This window comes from Octopus bimaculoides, chromosome 6 (genome assembly GCF_001194135.2).
Source record: "Octopus bimaculoides isolate UCB-OBI-ISO-001 chromosome 6, ASM119413v2, whole genome shotgun sequence".
Classification (NCBI taxonomy): domain Eukaryota; kingdom Metazoa; phylum Mollusca; class Cephalopoda; order Octopoda; family Octopodidae; genus Octopus; species Octopus bimaculoides.
Window position 1 is genome coordinate 31,290,804 of NC_068986.1, and position 18,153 is coordinate 31,308,956.

Genomic DNA, 18,153 nt, shown 5'->3' on the forward strand with positions numbered 1-18,153 from the left:
ATCATCATCATCATCATCATCATCATCATCATCATCATCACCATCATTACAGTGTTTCATTTTCATTACCATTATTATCATATAACGCATTTTGTTTGTCAATTCCTTTAATTTTTAGATGAATGTCAAGTACAATGTGTTTGAAATTATTGCCAATACATCACCATTAAGACTAAAAGTGTTCCCTGTCTACACTGAAGGAAAATGTGACCGAGCTATACTACGTATTAGTGTTGGGTGAGTCTGCTTATAAAAGATATTTTTTATATTAGAATGTGTTCATTGTTATAATAATAATTATTATTATTATTATCATCAGGGTTAATAAAATGAGTACCAGTTGAACACTGAGGTTAATGTAACTGACCCAATCTCTCCTCTGAAATTACTGAATATTTACAATGTTCAGGACAATTTGCTGTCTCAGAATGAAACCTGTTTTTTCCAATGTGTTCTATTATTCATTTATCATTGAATCACCTGTGATAAACAAGGACAAATGTGCATCCACTTCTACAGTTAAATCTTTTAGATAGTTATATCACACAGACATTTTATTGTGAAGCAACTTGCTCTTGTTATTTACAAGCCTATTTCCTGTTGAGGTTAATTTTGCCTTTCACCCTGCTTTAGTCAATGAAATAAAGTACCAGTTAAATAAATAAAATGTTTGTTTTTCAATTTTTTTTTTTTGCAGTGATTTGTCTAACAGCACCAATATGGCGGTTTCTGAGATCAAACTCCCAACAGGCTGGGTGGTATATCGACCATCTTTGAAAGAAGTAAGTTATATCTGAATAATAAATCATTAAATTTTGGAATTAAATCTTTCCATTCATGTCTTAAGAAAAAACCTATTGAAGTTATCGAATAACTGAGATAGATCATTAGTAAATCATAAATCACTACTGCCCAAAAAACATATGTAAAAGCAATTTAAACCTACAAATTAGCAACAATTTCTCCATCTATAATTGATATTTTTGCCATGTGTGACCCTGCTAACATTTTTCTATTATTCATAGGTTTTTTTACCACACCTAATCTTATAACAATTACTGATTTCTCTAAGTATTCTAATTTGTAGAATGCCTAATGATATTTGTTTTCAAAAATGGAAATAAAAATAAATCTTATCTGAATGATGAAGCTGTAATAACTTTCTACATTGTGTCAGTGCCATGTAAAAAACACCTGTGCTGGTGCCATATCAAGAGCCCTTGTGCCACTGCAATGTATAAAGCATCTGTGCTGGTGCCATATCAAGAGCCCTTGTGCCACTGCAATGTATAAAGCATCTGTGCTGGTGCCATATATAGGGCACCCATGCTGATTTCACATATAAAGCACTGGTGTTAGCTTCATATAAAAAGCACCCAGTACACTCTGTAGAGTGGTTGGTGTTAGGAAGAGCATCAAGCCATAGAAACAATGGCAAAACAGACAATTGGAGCCAAGTGTAACTCTCCAGCTGGTCAGCTTCTGTCAAACCAGCTAACCCATGCCAGTTTGGAAAATAGACACTAAAGTGATGATGATGATGATGATGATGATGATGATGATGATGATGATGATGATGATGATGATAAAGATGATTATCTTTTGGTCAAATGTAAAATATATATATATATATAACACTTGTTTGTACTGACAAAATTAAGTGAAACAAATTTGAAACAAATTAAGTGAAACATTTGTGGGGAGAAGTTAATTCCTTGGAAGAGCATCCAACCATAAAAACATTGGCCCAAAAATTCTTGTCCAACTCATGTCAGCATGGAAAAACAGATTAAGAATGAAGGTGGGGATGACAATACATACATGTGTGCATGTATATGTATACATATAGGTATCGTCATCATCATCATCATCATTTAAAGTCCATTTTCCATGCTGGCATGGGTTGGACAGTTTGACCAGAGCTGGCAAGCAGGAGAGCTGCACCAGGTTCCAGTCTGACTTGGCATGGTTTCTATGATGGGACGCCCTTCCTAATGCCAAACACTCTTACATGGCTTAGGTCCCTACCACCCCTCCGCCCCTTTCTTTTCCAGAAAAATGTGGCTTGCGGCAGGTTTGGAGGTCAGATATGTTGAATGCACTCAAAAAACCTGTGGAAAAAATTATTTCACATTAAGGCCTGAACTGTTCCTTTATGAAATATTTACCCTTATATTTTTGAAATTACATTCACTTAAAAATATTTCTAAACAGTTAAAATATTGTGTTTAACAAAAGCAAAAATAGAAACATTTACTGTAAAAACAACTTGTATCTTTTCATTGGCAAATTAACATCACTAACACATTTTCCCAGGTTGTGATGTTTGTTTTCAAAATGTAGAAGACATTGATCATAATGTCTCAAATTGAAAGGTTAGAGTTTCTTCCCTTTCAGAGTTATGTTATTTTCTGAGTATTTTCCCATTATGCCCCATTTTGGGTATTTATGAATACCTCAAAAATGTCTTCTTGGATCTACCTCTACTACAGGTTCCCTCCACAGTTAGAGATCAGCACTTCTTTACCTCGTCCATACACATCACATGACCATACCAGCACAGTCATCTCTCTTGCAAACCACGTCTGATTCCTCTTATGCCTAACTTTTCTCTCAAGATGCTTACACTCTGTTTGAACATACACACTGACACTGCAGATCCAGCGAAGCATACTGGACTCTCCTCCTCCCACTCATTCTCCACATTCAGCAGTCTTTCATAATGGCATTTCCAAGCCTCTTTCTTTGCAGACTCATTAAAAGCAAGTGCACCATCATCCATGCAGACACATTTCTCTCCAGTGACATCACAATTTTCTCTCACACACTGTCTTGCAATCTGAAATACTTCAGAAGTTTTATTTTTTTAATTCATCTTTTATTCCCATTAACTATAAAACACATTATATGTGTCAAGCATTAAAAGGAGGTAAATATGCCATACCTTCTAAGTTTATTTTGTTTATATCTAAAAGTACAGTGTTGATTAAATGGCAGGATTTCAAAAGCATTTTTTGAAATTCTTTGCTTGTGTTTAATATATCAACATAATGTTTTCAAATCTACTAACTTACACCATGGTATTTCCATAGGTCCTGCTATTTGTTATTATTGTGATCGTGTGCCAAAATCTGAAACCATTATTATTATTATTATTATTATTATTCAGTAGTTTTATTTTTATAGCGTGCTTTCACTTCACTACCGAGCGCAGCTCTGTGCGCCTTGGGTATGTGCTGTGGTTTGCTGTGGTGCTCTTATGTTTACTGTATTGAAAGTGTTTTGCGTAGAATGTGTGCGCTACCCAGTAGTGCAATTTTCTGTATGTTATATATATTTGTAAGTCCTGGTGTTTTTGTTATGTATTTGTCTGAATATTTTTTTATTATACCTAAGGCACCTACTATGATAGGAATTGTTTCTGTTTTTAGATTCCACATTCGAGTTATCTCTATTTCCAGGTCTTTGTATTTTGAAAGTTTTTCCATTTCTTTTAGAGAAACGTTGTCATCTGCTGGTATTGAAACATCAATTAGAAGGCATATTATTATTATTATTATTATTATTATTATTATTTTTAAGGTTGCAGCTGGCAGAATTGTTAGTGCGCTGGGTGAAATACTTAGTGATATTTCATCTGTCGCAATGTTCCGAGTTCAAATTCTGCTGAGGTCAACTTTGTCTTTCATCCTTTCGGGGGTCAATAAAATAAGTACCAGTTAAACACTGGGTCGATGTAATCGACTCATCCCCTCCCCCAAAATTGCTGCCCTTGTGAAAAAATTTAAACCATTATCATCATCATCATCATCATCATCATCATTATTATTATTATTATTATTATTATTTTCATTAGCACCTTCTTTCAATTCTGTGTCCATTTCTTGCTGAGTGTCTTCTTGACACCTAGGGCAGAGAAACATACTGTATACATTGGTAGGCCATTAAAACAAACACACCAGATTGTTCATTTACAGAGTCATGTGATAGAGAAAAAGGGGAAGACAGAGAGAAAAAAAAATTAAAAAATAGAAAAGTAAACAAATAAAATAAAGGGGGTGGGAAAAGGAAAGAAAATTTACAGTGACAATGCTCTTCTCAATACATGTGATGTACCAGTTAAAACAGTCTTTTGCACTTCCTGCATGGATGGTAAGCCAGGGATCATTCTTAAATAATTTTCATTTCCTTTTTTGATCATTCCAAGTGCTCCTACAATCACTGGTATTGCAACCATCTTGAGATGCCACATCTTTTTGATTTCAATTAGCAAATCTTTACATTTTCTGAGCTTATCAAATTCTTTTGCCGAGATATTATGGTCACAAGGTATGCTCATGTCAATCAATAAACAGACTTTATTGCTTTTGTCTTTCACAACAACATCTGGTTTATTTGCCCTGATGGTCCGGATTGTACATATTATTGTCATTATTATTATTAAGTTTTTAAATATTGTATTATTAAAATCTCATATGGAGAAAAGAAAAAAAAATTGTTTTACATATAGAAAAGTTGCACTTTGTTGATTGAATATAAACAAGTTATTTTTGATGAAACCAAGAATTTGGGCAACACCTTATATGATTGCTATCAGGGATGATTCTATATATCTTGAAAGAAGTTAAAGTATCTCAACTATACACATTTACATACATTCTTGCACTGTAATGCCAGTTTTTTTTTCCTCTAAATTCTTTTATCATTGAAGTGATTTTACACACAATGACTAATCTTGGTAAAACAGCATCAAAACATAATTTCTCACATTTTGTAAAATTTATTCCAGTGAGTTGGTAAAAATGTTAGAATGTAAGACAAAATTATTTTGCAGCATTTGTTACAGCTCTTTACATTCTGAGTTCAAATCTCACCAAGGTAAATTTTGCTTTCATCATTTCTGGTTTACTCTTTTACTCTTTTATTTGTTTCAGTCATTTGACTGTGGCCATGCTGGAGCACCGCCTTTAGTCGAGCAAATCGACCCCCAGGACTTATTCTTTGTAAGCCTAGTACTTATTCTAGCGGTCTCTTTTGCCAAACTGCTAAGTTACGGGGACGTAAACACACCACCATCGGTTGTCAAGCAATGTTGCGGGGACAAACACAGACACACAAACACACACACACATACACATATATATATACATATATACGACAGGCTTCTTTCAGTTTCCATCTACCAAATCCACTCACAAGGCTTTGGTCAGCCCGAGGCTACAGCAGAAGACACTTGCCCAAGGTGCCACGCAGTGGGACTGAACCTGGAACCATCGGAACCATGTGGTTGGTAAGCAAGCTACTTACCACACAGCCACTCCGTGGTAAAAGAAAAAATACCAATCAAGGATGGTAAGCAAATAGCTTGCAATATTTGTCTTGGTACATTAGATTATGAGTTCAAATTCTGCCATGGCCAACTTAGGTTGTGAACTTAATTCATTCCTCACTTAACACCATCATCTAGGACCTTGGGTACCTCTTGTAGAGTCCGCTATGTTGCAAGCATTTTGACGAGGTCTTCAGTTTGAGTATCCTTTCATTCCTCTCTTTCCCCCAATTCTCTGAGACTCTACCTTCCATTCTAAATAAAAAATTTAAAAAAAAAGCAAATTAACATGCAAAATGTGCAAGTTGGTTTATCAAGCCACCACTTCCAAGCAATACAGACACACACACACACACACTATATGTTAATATGTATATGAATGTATATTTTTTTTGTCTTATTACCTCCTGTCACCAATTTTCAAATCTACTGATGAAACCTGATTTCCTCATCACTTGGACCATTTCTCCCCACTATAGACATTCCCACAACCACTACCATTGCTGCGACTAACACTTGTTGCCTCTCTTTTCTTCTGTCATATTTTTCACTATTATATTTATTTTTATCATTCTCGCCACTCTCAAACCAGTATCACTAATAAACAAACTTATTTCTCTCCAACTAAGGGTTTTGTCTAAAACATGACCTCTCTTCTTACTCATGACATAAAACCTATTTCATAGTTTGAACATTTTGTTTTACTATTTGTTTATACAGAACATAGCTATTTTCTTTAATTCTATGCTGTTATGGAATGAAATATGGCTACCTCTGATGAGTGTAGGGTTATATAATTGGATTGTCACCTAACACTCCATCATATCCCTAGTGCAAGACGGATTGTTAAGTTCAGCTGTGATGGATATATATAATACACTTTGGATAATATACCCACTCTATTGACAGATATATGAGCATACCTTTTTCCTGACTTATGGACTTTTAAATGACTCATATTTATATATATATATATATATATATATATATATATATATATATATATATATATGCATGTATGTACACACTCAAATACATATACTTACAAACATAATATACACTCTTTATGATTTAGAAATTTAGCTTTTGCAAAACATTATAGTTTGTAAATATATCTTTGTTCTTTTTTCTTTGTCTTTCTAGCTGGAATCATCTACCAATGGCTTAGTAAAACGAGCTGAAGTACAGGATGCTGATACTCAAGTGAACATCTACTTTGAACAGGTATACTTTTTAAATTGGCTTCATTCAACAATTTTTTCTGGCTAAGGGAAACCCTAAGTTGGGTGTAACATTTGTGTAATGTTTCTTTTAAGCAAACTCATGTATAGTATCAGCATACAGATCAAATTTAACTGCATGCAAAGAATTAAATGTATATGTTCAAAGCAGGTACAGAGTTGGTTGACTCACAGTAAATAAATGACAAAATTTAGAGCTATGTTAATCATGCTGTTGTATGTAGGTAGTTGAGTTGATAAGGATATAATGCAAATGTTTGTGTTTGACAGATGGCAACATGTATTGAGTCATCACAGCATTAGATTTAGTTCATATCTGGGACACATAACTCTCAAGAAGCTCAAATCCTCTAAATGTAAGCTGGTCATCTCACTAAAGTTGGCAAAGTCAGAAGAATAAATTTCATGAATGCTTATTAGCTTTTGGTGCTAAGTTTTCCCCAGAAATTATAACTTGGAGAAGAGTGATCTTTGCTAAGATGACTAGTTTTTAAAACACTACATGAATATGAAAAGCTTCAATGGAGCCTTTGTTGTTCAGTCAAGATGTGGGGTTCTTTCATCACAGTACCCATGCTCTTAGTTTCAGAATCAGTTCATTTGATTCCCTCAGACACATTGTGAAGGAAGTTAATGCTACTGATTTCTCTTGGCTTTAAGTTTCTACGCAACCAACCATATGATCTTGACCTCTTTCTTGTTACTTATGAATGTTCTGTGCCATGTAGTTTTAGATCTTTCTCTCTTTATTTTTTCCTCTAGTGCTGTCCATTATATTCTCAGAATCCTTCTCAAGCATGCTGCACCAATAAGAATAAAAAAAAAGGAATAATATAATACCATAAAATGTTCAATAGTATTATAGACAAAACTGTTAAAATGATGATTCACATATATATATACACACACACATGCATTTGATTAGGTGTATTAATGAAAGAAAGTAGCCCTTTGTACAATTAGTTGAAGTTGTAAGTATCTAATAACAAGCTGACTCAGCTCCACATTACTTAAAGTTTCATAGCCAGAGGGATACATCTACATCCTCCAATGTACAGAGTCAGACTGAAGAGAACTTTTGAAAAATTGAAAAGAAGGCTACTAGAATATTCATGTCTCTATTGGTTTGTTCAGGTCATGTGGCTTTAATCTATGTGGCTTTAATATATGGCTTTAATCAATCCATTGCTACAATAGAAGACTCTTGTCCAGGGTTCTGTGTTGTTCAATGAAAGCTAGAACCATATGGCTAAGAAGCAAACTTCTTAACTACACAACTATTTCTGCAACATGAAGTAAGTATTATTATGTAATTTAACTCAGAGAAGGGTAGATTAAAAACAAAAACAGTAAAAATAAAACAATTGTAAATAGAAGAAATTCTTAAATGAAAAATGTATGAGTTGGCAATCACTTCATTGATTGATTGTTGTATCTTTTGTTTTGAGAGAATTTTTATTTATTTGTAGCTACCAGCTAGAGAAGAGACATTTTCTTTCCAAATTGTCCAAAATATAGTTCTTGAAGAGACAAAGCCAGCGACCTCTGTACTGTATTATTATTATGAAAAACGTAAGTCATGGCTTATTCATTGAAACTTGTTTCTTGAACATCTATCATATTTTGTCATCAAATTTGAAATGTTCCTTGATTTTGAAAGCTTGTTTGTCTCTTTCCACACAGAGTTATGCATGTGTGTGTGTGCATGCATTATATGACATTCAATGTAAAATCTATTATGGCAAGAGACTTCCTAACTCTTACAAACAAAAAGTTCCTTCTTTGCCATAGATATAGAAATATGTTTAACAGACATAACCTTAAAATCAGCTATAGTTGCATGAAAACATAATGCTCTCTTTTACTCTTTTACTTGTTTCAGTCATTTGACTGTGGCCATGCTGGAGTACCACCTTTAGTTGAGCAAATCAACCCTGGGACTTATTCTTTGTAAGCCTAGTACTTATTCTATCGGGCTCTTTTGCCGAACCACTAAGTGACGGGGACATAAACACACCAGCATCGGTTGTCAAGCAATGCTAGGGGGACAAACACACACACATATATACATATATGTGACGGACTTCTTTCAGTTTCTGTCTACCAAATCCACTCACAAGGCTTTGGTCGGCCCGAGGCTATAGTAGAAGACACTTGCCCAAGATGCCACTCAGTGGGACTGAACCCAGAACCATGTGGTTGGTAAGCAAGCTACTTACCACACAGTCACTCCTGCACCTAATAGGAAAATTTAAATAAAGATTTGGTGGTTATAGATCCCTTTTAAACACACTGATGAAAAACAATAAAATTGGATAACTACATTTAGAAATTAAAAGGCTTCGGAATACACAGTGTCAATTGGAAAATTTTGGAGAGATTCAAACTGTACCAACTTGGAAGTAAACTATATGTATACACATATACATTCATACATCCATGTTATACCGGATATGTAGTTGTATTTGTGAGTATGTATGTGCACGTATCTAATATTTTATTTATTTGTAAAATTAATTAGAAAATTAATTAAAATTTTGTTTTTTATTTCTTGTAGAAATTCGTACTGCTTATGTATTTAACCTGACAACAAGATGTGATAAGGATAAACCAACCAGTGGTCATGAAAGTAAGTTTATGAGGATATTGAAAGAATATTCTCTTGAAATACCTTTTGTCAATTTTATAAGAATTTTCTTGTGCAAGAGGTCTTTGTACCTTCTCTTTATTTTAGTCACCTTCCTTTTTCTGTCAATGTTTCTATAGGACTATGTAAGAGTGCATGTTTGAATGTTTCCCCTCTTTCTCTTTTTTCCTTCCCTCCTGAGATTTCATGTCAAATATGTGTGTGTGTGTGTGTGTGTGTGTGTTTGTGCATATATGTAAGGCATTAGGAAGGGCATCCAGCTGTAGAAACCAAGCCAAATTTGATTGGAACTGCTGCAGCTCTTCAGCTTGCTAGCTTTGGTCAAACCGTCAAACTCATACCATCATGGACAATGGATGATAAATGATGATGATGATATGTACAGAAGAAAGAAAGAATGGATAGGCAAACAATTGGTATCAATTAAGAGCATGGAGTTTATATATTTAAGCATAATTGCAGAGCGGTTACAACAGAGTTGTTAGAATTGAGCGTATATAATTAGAAGGCGTGAAATAGTCTCTTACAGCTATTTCCAAAATAGATGTGCCTTTGATGTGTTTCTAAGCCAACAAAGATAAGTCTTCCATATATTAGTGGATTATTCCATCTTGAGAGAGGGAAAAAGATGGAAGGAGGCTGAACTGGCTTACCTAAGCAGAAGTTTGGGGGAGAAGCAGGCTTCATACTGGCAAAAAACAACCATCACATATCAAATATTTCTTGATTTTTCAATCTATAGTATTTAGTTTTTTTTCTTCTTTTTTTTTTACTTTGATATTATATTATTTATAGAAATATTCTATATCATTATTTTAGAAATCTTTGAATAAAAATTGAGTAAACTGATTGTGTTTAGGACAAGAGCTTCCTTTCATGCCATAATCTATTGAAGAGTTATGGCTAAAGGTCTGAATATGGAAGCTTAATCAAGTATCTGAAGGTGTAAAAGTATTAATCATGATGCTCATATTGATGATAATAATGATGTCAGTAACAAGAATCATATTTATGATTAATTAATTTTTCTCTTTTTTTCTCTTTTTTTGCATTTTCATAAACAGAAAATTCAACTGAAGAAATACAGAAGGTAAAAAATATTACCCAATTTTTAAAAGAAATTTGATTAAAAATAAGAATTTCAATGTAACGTCAACCCCCACCCCTTAACCTAGTGCAGTGAAGAGTTAATTACTTGATCTTCTGTTACCTGTTCCTGACAACTGTATGAAACAAGGCAATGTTTTGAGTTGTCAGTTAAATTTTTTTCAGTTTTTAAAAAATCTATTTGGTACTCCGTTGTCATATGTGTAAAAAGTGTCATATGTGTAAAAAGTGTTAACATTTATTCAAATTTTAAAAACGATAAATAAAAGTTGTTGAGGAAGAAGAGAGCTACAAAAAAGCCATAAAACACCACAATAAAAATATTTTTTTGTGCTGATTCAAATAACATTGTTGGAAAGGATTAAAATAAATAGAAAATAAATAAACGAATAAACAAATTTATCAGACAACCCATTGGAAAAAATGGCCTTTTTATAGGTCAAATATGTCTCCAAAATATTTGAACTAATCTAAAAGTTTGCCAATTCTGAAATTTATGTATAAAGTTCCTCATTAAAAAAAAAAAGAAGTAGTTCTCATAAATTATTTGTCTTCCTTTTCTTTCAGAGATGTCCAGTGTGTTATGATACAGTTCCTGAAAACTTCATGGATATTTTCTGTAAATCTGTTGCCAGTGAGTATCAAAGATTCTTATGCCCTTTTATTATTGTACAAATTGGCTGCTGTTTCTAGCAAGTTATGCAACCATATAGAGATTCCCTCACTGACTCCTACCACTAATGTTCAAGGGAAAGGTGTTAATGTCACAGCATCTTATTGATATCTCTGATTTTGTGTTCATGTAAAGCACTGATATTGCTTTATATTGACTAACAATATGGATTCTCATTTGTTTGAAAGTGCTACCAAGAAGTTGTGGTATTCATGTTTTAACTCAAAGATATTTGCATTGAAAATGAAATGGCTCTTGTAGGAAATTGAATAAATTACATATTTACCTTGCAATTTTGTGGGGAGCAAGTCAATTACATTGAACCCAGTATATGACTGGTACTTTAATTTATTGCTCGACCATCTCCCACCCGTTCCCAAGGATGACACAAAGTCAACATTGCCAGAAATTGAACTCAGAGCATAAAGAGCTGGGAGAAATGCCACTAAGTATTTTGTCCAATATGTTAATGAATCTTTTAGCTCACAATCTTCTTGCTAGCTCACCACTTCTTCTGAGCAAGTCTAACACATTTTGTCTGCTTTTTGACGGCTGAAATAGCTATTCTATCATATAATTACATTAGAAAGGTAAACACAACGAAATAAACATGACCATTTTTAAGCCCAGGTTTGTTAGAAGCTTATCACTATACTTGATATGTGTTCTGTGTATTATATAAAAACAGATTTCGCTTTATTAGGTTATGAAGGATCATTGAATAACTAAATATCTTTTACAGCTTATAAAGCTGGTTTGATGAATGCCCCTTCAAAATTGAAGATTTATTCAAATGAAAAAGCCAAGCCAAGAGAAATAATAAACTCAACAGTTAAGCTTGATATCGATAGCAATTGTAAATGTGACAATTTGAAACATGAAGGTAAGTTTCTATCTTTCATTTTTTATCTTTTACTTATTTCAGTTAATAGATGGTGGCCTTACTAGGACACTGAAAGGTTTACTCTTTTACTTGTTTCAGTCATTTGACTGTGGCCATACTGGAGCACCGCCTTTAGTCGAGCAAATCGGCCCCAGGACTTATTCTTTGTAAGCCTAGTACTTATTCTATCGGTTTCTTTTGCTGAACTGCTAAGTGACTGGGACATAAACACACCAGCATCGGTTGTCAAGCGGTGTTGGGGTGGACAAACACAGACACACAAATACACATATATATATATACATATACATATATACGATGGGCTTCTTTCAGTTTCTGTCTACCAAATCCACTCATAAGGCTTTGGTTGGCCCAAGGCTATAGTAGAAGACACTTACCCAAGTTGCCACACAGTGGGACTGAACCCAGAACCATGTGATAGAGAAGCAAGCTTCTTACCACACAGCCATGCCTGTACGTTTATACATGATGAAAATTTTAAACAATTTTCCAGATTATGGTATTCAAAATAATGTTATATATCATTATATATTTTTAATCTTTTCCAGTATCCACCATACTAGCAATTGTAACCAGGAAAAATCTCTATGATGATGCTGCCAAGAAGATTCAGCTGAATGAATTTTCTTCAATATTTCCAACTTCTATGATCAAAAATATTCGTAAGGAGTTGAAGACATCTCCATGTAAAATCGGTGCATAGTCTGTTCTGCACTACTACTGGGCATTTAATGCTTTCATCCTCTTCACTAATATTAACTCAGTTTCCTGTACTTGAAAGTCAATGAATTTTCAATTTTTTTTATTTCTCTTTCTATCATATGCTTTTCATCCTTTACATTTAACCCTTTAGTGTTCAGATCAATATGTCAAAAGTAATCCTTATTCATTTACATTTTAAAAAATTAATCTGGTATCATCTTGTAGAGTTGAAAGATGTAATTGTTTATTTTTAGAATGACATGGCAAAGTAGGTGTGAGATACTGGTTCTGGCCAGTTTGAGCATAAAATGAGTAGAATATTTGGGCCGGATATAGCCGGTTTAAACACTAAAGGGTTAAACATATATAGATAAGGGAATTGTCTCAGAGTATTCTCTTTTACTCTTATATTACTACTCTCACCAATCTATATAGCTGATGCAATATACTTTTAGCTGAATTTAAGTCTACTGGAGGATCTTACCATTCCAGAAAAAAATGTTTAGCAGTAGGTTATCCTGACTTTACATTCTGAATTCAAATGCTCCTGAGGTTGACTTTGCCTTTCATCCTTTTCAGGGTTGATAAAATAAGTACCAGTCAACATAGGGATCGATGTATCAATGTATTCAACTTGCACCCTCCCATCAAATTTTGGACCTTGTACTTATAGTAGAAAGAATTGTATACTCTTGATATAAGATATTATATATTCAGTTATACCTACCACTGATATAAAAATATTCTATTTTCATGTATTTCTCCAATGTAGTTACAATTAAAAACCTCTTTTGTAAGAAATTTAGTTGACTTTAAATTTGTTTTACTGATATAATTACCACTATGTTAATACTACTATATAAAGATTGTTTAACTCATTTTAGTTAAAATACCAATAGAGTTGGTATTTTAGTTAGTTTTAGTTAAAATACCAATACATACCAGTCAGATAAGATATCTTGATGTTAATTGTAGATCATCACTTAGCAACCATCACATATCTAATATCTCTTGATTTTTCACTCTATAGGACTTAGTTTACTCTTTCTTTTTTTTTTTTACTTTAATATCATGTATAAAAACATTCTGCATCCTTATTTTAGAAGTCTTTGAATAAAAATTGAGTAAACTGATTGAATATATTTCTGTCTTTCTTCTGTGCTTTTGTTTGTTTCCCATTAAATTACATCAATAATGGTGGTGAGTTCCTTAAGATATGGCATTGTGTGGAATGAAAGATTGAGTGTGGTGGTTAGGATGCTGGCAATTTACCATTGCTGATTGGATATTGAATCTGTTCAGGCAAGAATGATTTTTTAAACTGGAGGTAAACTCACACACACACACACACAAACACACACACACACACACGCACACACACGCATGCACGCACACATGCACACACACACACATACATGCATGTGTGCAGAAATATACACAATACGGTGAAATGTACACACAAGGCAGCAAGCTGGCAGAAGCGTTAGCACGCCGGGTGAAATGCTTAGTGGTATTTCATCTGCCGCTACGTTCTGAGTTCAAATTCTGCCGAGGTCGACTTTGCCTTTCATCCTTTCGGTTGCATTTGGATAATCCTTGGATGAAGAAAGTTTGGTAGAATGAAGGATAGTATTATCTTCGTAGGAGTGGGCTTGCCGGAGATGATGGGAAGTAAGTCGGTCTATTAGGAAGAGTGTAGGGGACAAAACTGAACACTGGGGTACACCAGCATTGATGGTGTTGGTCAGAGTGAACTCCATCTAAATATACTGTAGTAGAATGGTCTAATATGAAATCACCAGTCTAAGAGATACACAGAGCCCATAGGTTGGCAGTTTTGACAGGATTGTGTGCCAGACATGGTTGATGCATGGCTGATATCAAGAAAAACAACACTGCTTTCATTAACTGAATGTGTTAAAGTAAGATGTAAATATTGAGTTGGCAACTAAGTTCCCGCCGTTTTTTAAATTAAAAATTTAAAAAAGGTTTAATAAAAAATAACAACTAATTAATCAATAATGTAGTCACCCTTGTTGTTTACAACTTCTTCCTAATGTTCAACAAGATTTTCAATACCTCATTGGTAGAAATCACCCCGAAAAATTGATCCAACCAAGCTCTCAATTCTGCATCAGTAGTGAACGAAGCTCCATGCATAGCATTTGAAAGAGATCGAAAGAGGTGGAAATCCGTTGGTGCCAAATCAGGAGAGTACAGCGGGTGTGGAAGCACTTCCCATCCATGCATTTGAATGGCTTCCTTGGTCATATTGGCAATATGAGGGCGGGCGTTGTCGTGCAGCTGCTGATTGGGTCTTTTCTCTTGAATAGTTGAATAACTGTGTTGAGTCGTTCCATTTGTTGAACATAGAGTTCCACGTTAACAGTTTGGTTCTGTTCAAGCAATTCGTAATGGATAATCCCTTCCCAGTCCCACCATATGCACAACATCGTTTTACACGGACGAAGATCTTGTTTCATGCGTGGTGTCACTTGTTTACCGGGGCTAAGCCATTCCTTACGCTGCTTCATATTGATGTACAGGCACCATTTTTTGTCACCAGTAATGATTTGATAAAGAAATCGTTGCTTGTGTCCATGAGTTGAACAGTGAAGAGCAAGCAAACCAGTGGAGATTGTGGCTCGCTGATTTTTATTGTTGCTGCTTAAAGCATGCAGAACCCATGTTCCATACTTCTGAACCTTTTCCATTGAGTGAAGATGCTTGTCTATAGCAGTGTGGGAGCATTCCATTTTCTCTGCTAGTTCCCTTGTCGTTTGATGAGAATTTTCGTGCAAAAATTGGGTTAATCTCTCTTCATGGAACTCAATTGGATAGCCGGAATGAGGTATGTCTTTGAGGTCAAAATTTCCATTTTTGAACTTGGCATACCAATCACGAGCAGTTCCTTCAGCTATGGCACTCTCTCCATACACAGCACAAATGTTGCGAGCAGCTTTTGTGGCCCTTTAGAACCTTGATTAAAAGCAAAAAGAAGGTGTCGAGAATGCTCGTTTTTCTTAACTTGACATTCCATTTTAATGATCTGAAAATAAACAAAAATTAACTAAAATTAACTAGAGAAAAGAAACAAAATAGATTCCAAAATGATTCAAAAATAGAATTCTCAAAAAAAATAGATTTCAAAATTTAAAAATGCGATAAATTTCAAACTTTAAAAAAACGGCAGGAACTTAGTTGCCAACCCAATAGTTGTCTCTATCACCTATGAGAGTGCTATAGGATGATAATTGGTACTGTGAAAGAAGTTGCCCTCCTTGCTAATAGGACTTACTAGTCACATGTTTTTATATGCCGTGGTAAGAGAGAGGAAGAGAGAGAAAGAGAAAAAGAGAGAGAGAGAGAGAGATGTCCATAGTACAAGAAAAGATATGTTCAGATTTGTTGGTGAAAACCATGCCAAATCAGACTGGAGCCTGGCACAGCCTTCCAATGTGCCAGCCCAGTCAAACGTCCAACTCATGCCAGCATGGACAACGGACATTAAATAATGATGATGATGGCGATGATATGTGTGTGTGTGTGTGTGTGTGTATATATGTATGTGTATATATATATATATATATATATATATATAAAGTATATAGTTCATATCCAGTTAAAAGAAGGAAAGAAAATGGAGAGTTGAAAGTTAATAATTATTTATTATCAACAAATTGGTAATCTTTACTTCTTACAGCTGTTTTCATTAATACTCAATAATTAAATTACAAATTTGTGTACGATTAGATCGCCCCCAGTACACAACTGGTACTTAATTTATCAACCCCGAAAGGATGAAAGGCAAAGTCGACCTCAGTGGAATTTGAACTCAGAATGTAAAGACAGATGAAATACCACTAAGCCTTTTGCTTGGCATGCTAACGTTTCTGCTAGCTCAACGCCTTTGAAGAATAAAATAATAAAAATATTATCTACTGCTGCTCCTTTGTGCCAAAAGCATGGAATTCTTATGTTGATTTAAAGGGGTAAATGCTATATTTTAAATAGGTTTTTTGTGAATGTATTCTACATTCTAATTTCAATAAAGAAGAGATTTCCTGAGATGCAAGACATAACTCATAACAAGTATGAATTTAAAAGCTGCTGAAGTTTACTCAACCAGTTGACCTGACCCTATTTCTGTTTAGAATTGGCAACTTGTGTTTTCTCTAGCTTATTATTAAGCTTTCAGATTTCACTAGACCATTGTTTTCTTCCTAAGGAATTTTAACAAACAGCAACATAACCGATATTAGACTGGAAGAGTCTAAGCATATTTGAAGTTAAAATTCACAAGACCACATGTTATTTTACTTTGTTTGAAATGTATGAGAAGATGAAATCTGCAGCAGCATTATGAAGCATGCTACTTTTGTAATCTTTGTTAACAGATAGCCCACACGAGTTCTAGAAATGGAAGTCATGGGAGATATAGCTCATCCTGTTTACAAACAAGTAGTTCAAACAGTGAAATGAATTTTATGCCATGAGTCTAATGTTTCACTCTAATGTTTCGTTGGTGAGAGATGAAATGTCAACTAGTGTGCAGGATAAATAAATTTGAATTGAGATATCCATATATTTAAACTGCTCTAGTAACAAAGTTTAACACTTGTAAACACTTTATGAATGTAGAAGATTACCATGTTTAAGAGGGTAAGATATTGAAATGAATAAAAGCAAAAATCATAACACGCAAAAAGGAAAATATTAGTTTCTAGTATAATCTTTTCTTTTTTGTCTTTTACTTACTTCAGTCATTGGATTGCGACCATGCTGGGGCATCACCTTGAGGGGTTTAGTTGAACAGATTGAACCTAATACTAATTGTTTTTAAAGTCTGATACTTTGTTGGTGTTTTTCGCAAAACTGTTAAGGTGCAGGGATGTAAACAAACCTACACTGGTTGTCAAGCAGTGGTAGAACACCCCCACTTCACTCCCACCCTCAGAAGGGGCTTCTACACCGTTTCCATTTACCAAATTCACTCACTGTACACACAAACACATACAGACACTCAGAATAGGTTTCTAGACAGCTTCCATCTACCAAATTCACTCATCACATGCACACACACATGCACACACACACACACACACATGCACACATACAGGATCGGCTTCTACACAGTTTCCATTCAAACTTTTAAAAAATCTAAAAAATAATGATAAAATAATTTGGGCATTAGGCTGTGTGGTAAGAAGCTTGTTTACCAACCACATGGTTCCGGGTTCAGTCCCACTGCGTGGCACCTCAGGCAAGTGTCTTCTGCTATAGCCTCAGGCCGACCAAAGCCTTGTGAGTGGATTTGGTAGACAGAAACTGAAAAGAAGCCCATCATGTATATGCATATATATATATATATAAAATGAGAATGTCTGTCTGTCTGTCTGTCTGTCTGTCTGTCTGTCTGTGTGAATCCCTAAGACTCGAGAACTACACAACCAATTTCATTCAAATTTTACAGATGCCTTACTTAGGGTTCCAGTTGTGTTTTAGTCAAAAAACATTTTAACTTCTTGCAGAGTTCGAGCCCACAGCAAC

General features: G+C 34.4%; 1 protein-coding gene across 1 annotated transcript in view; it reads left to right on the forward strand.

The window, feature by feature from the left end:
- The window catches only part of LOC106869359 (pregnancy zone protein), a 66,384-nt gene extending 52,647 nt beyond the window's left edge, over positions 1-13,737 (forward strand). The window contains exons 30-38 of the mRNA XM_014915080.2: positions 119-237; positions 698-782; positions 6,473-6,553; positions 8,040-8,142; positions 9,128-9,199; positions 10,282-10,307; positions 10,892-10,958; positions 11,740-11,880; positions 12,450-13,737. Of these exons, the coding sequence (XP_014770566.1) occupies positions 119-237; positions 698-782; positions 6,473-6,553; positions 8,040-8,142; positions 9,128-9,199; positions 10,282-10,307; positions 10,892-10,958; positions 11,740-11,880; positions 12,450-12,604 (849 nt within the window). The 3' untranslated portion in view covers positions 12,605-13,737. The remainder of the gene's footprint in view (positions 1-118; positions 238-697; positions 783-6,472; positions 6,554-8,039; positions 8,143-9,127; positions 9,200-10,281; positions 10,308-10,891; positions 10,959-11,739; positions 11,881-12,449) is intronic.
- Positions 13,738-18,153: the final 4,416 nt, after the last annotated feature.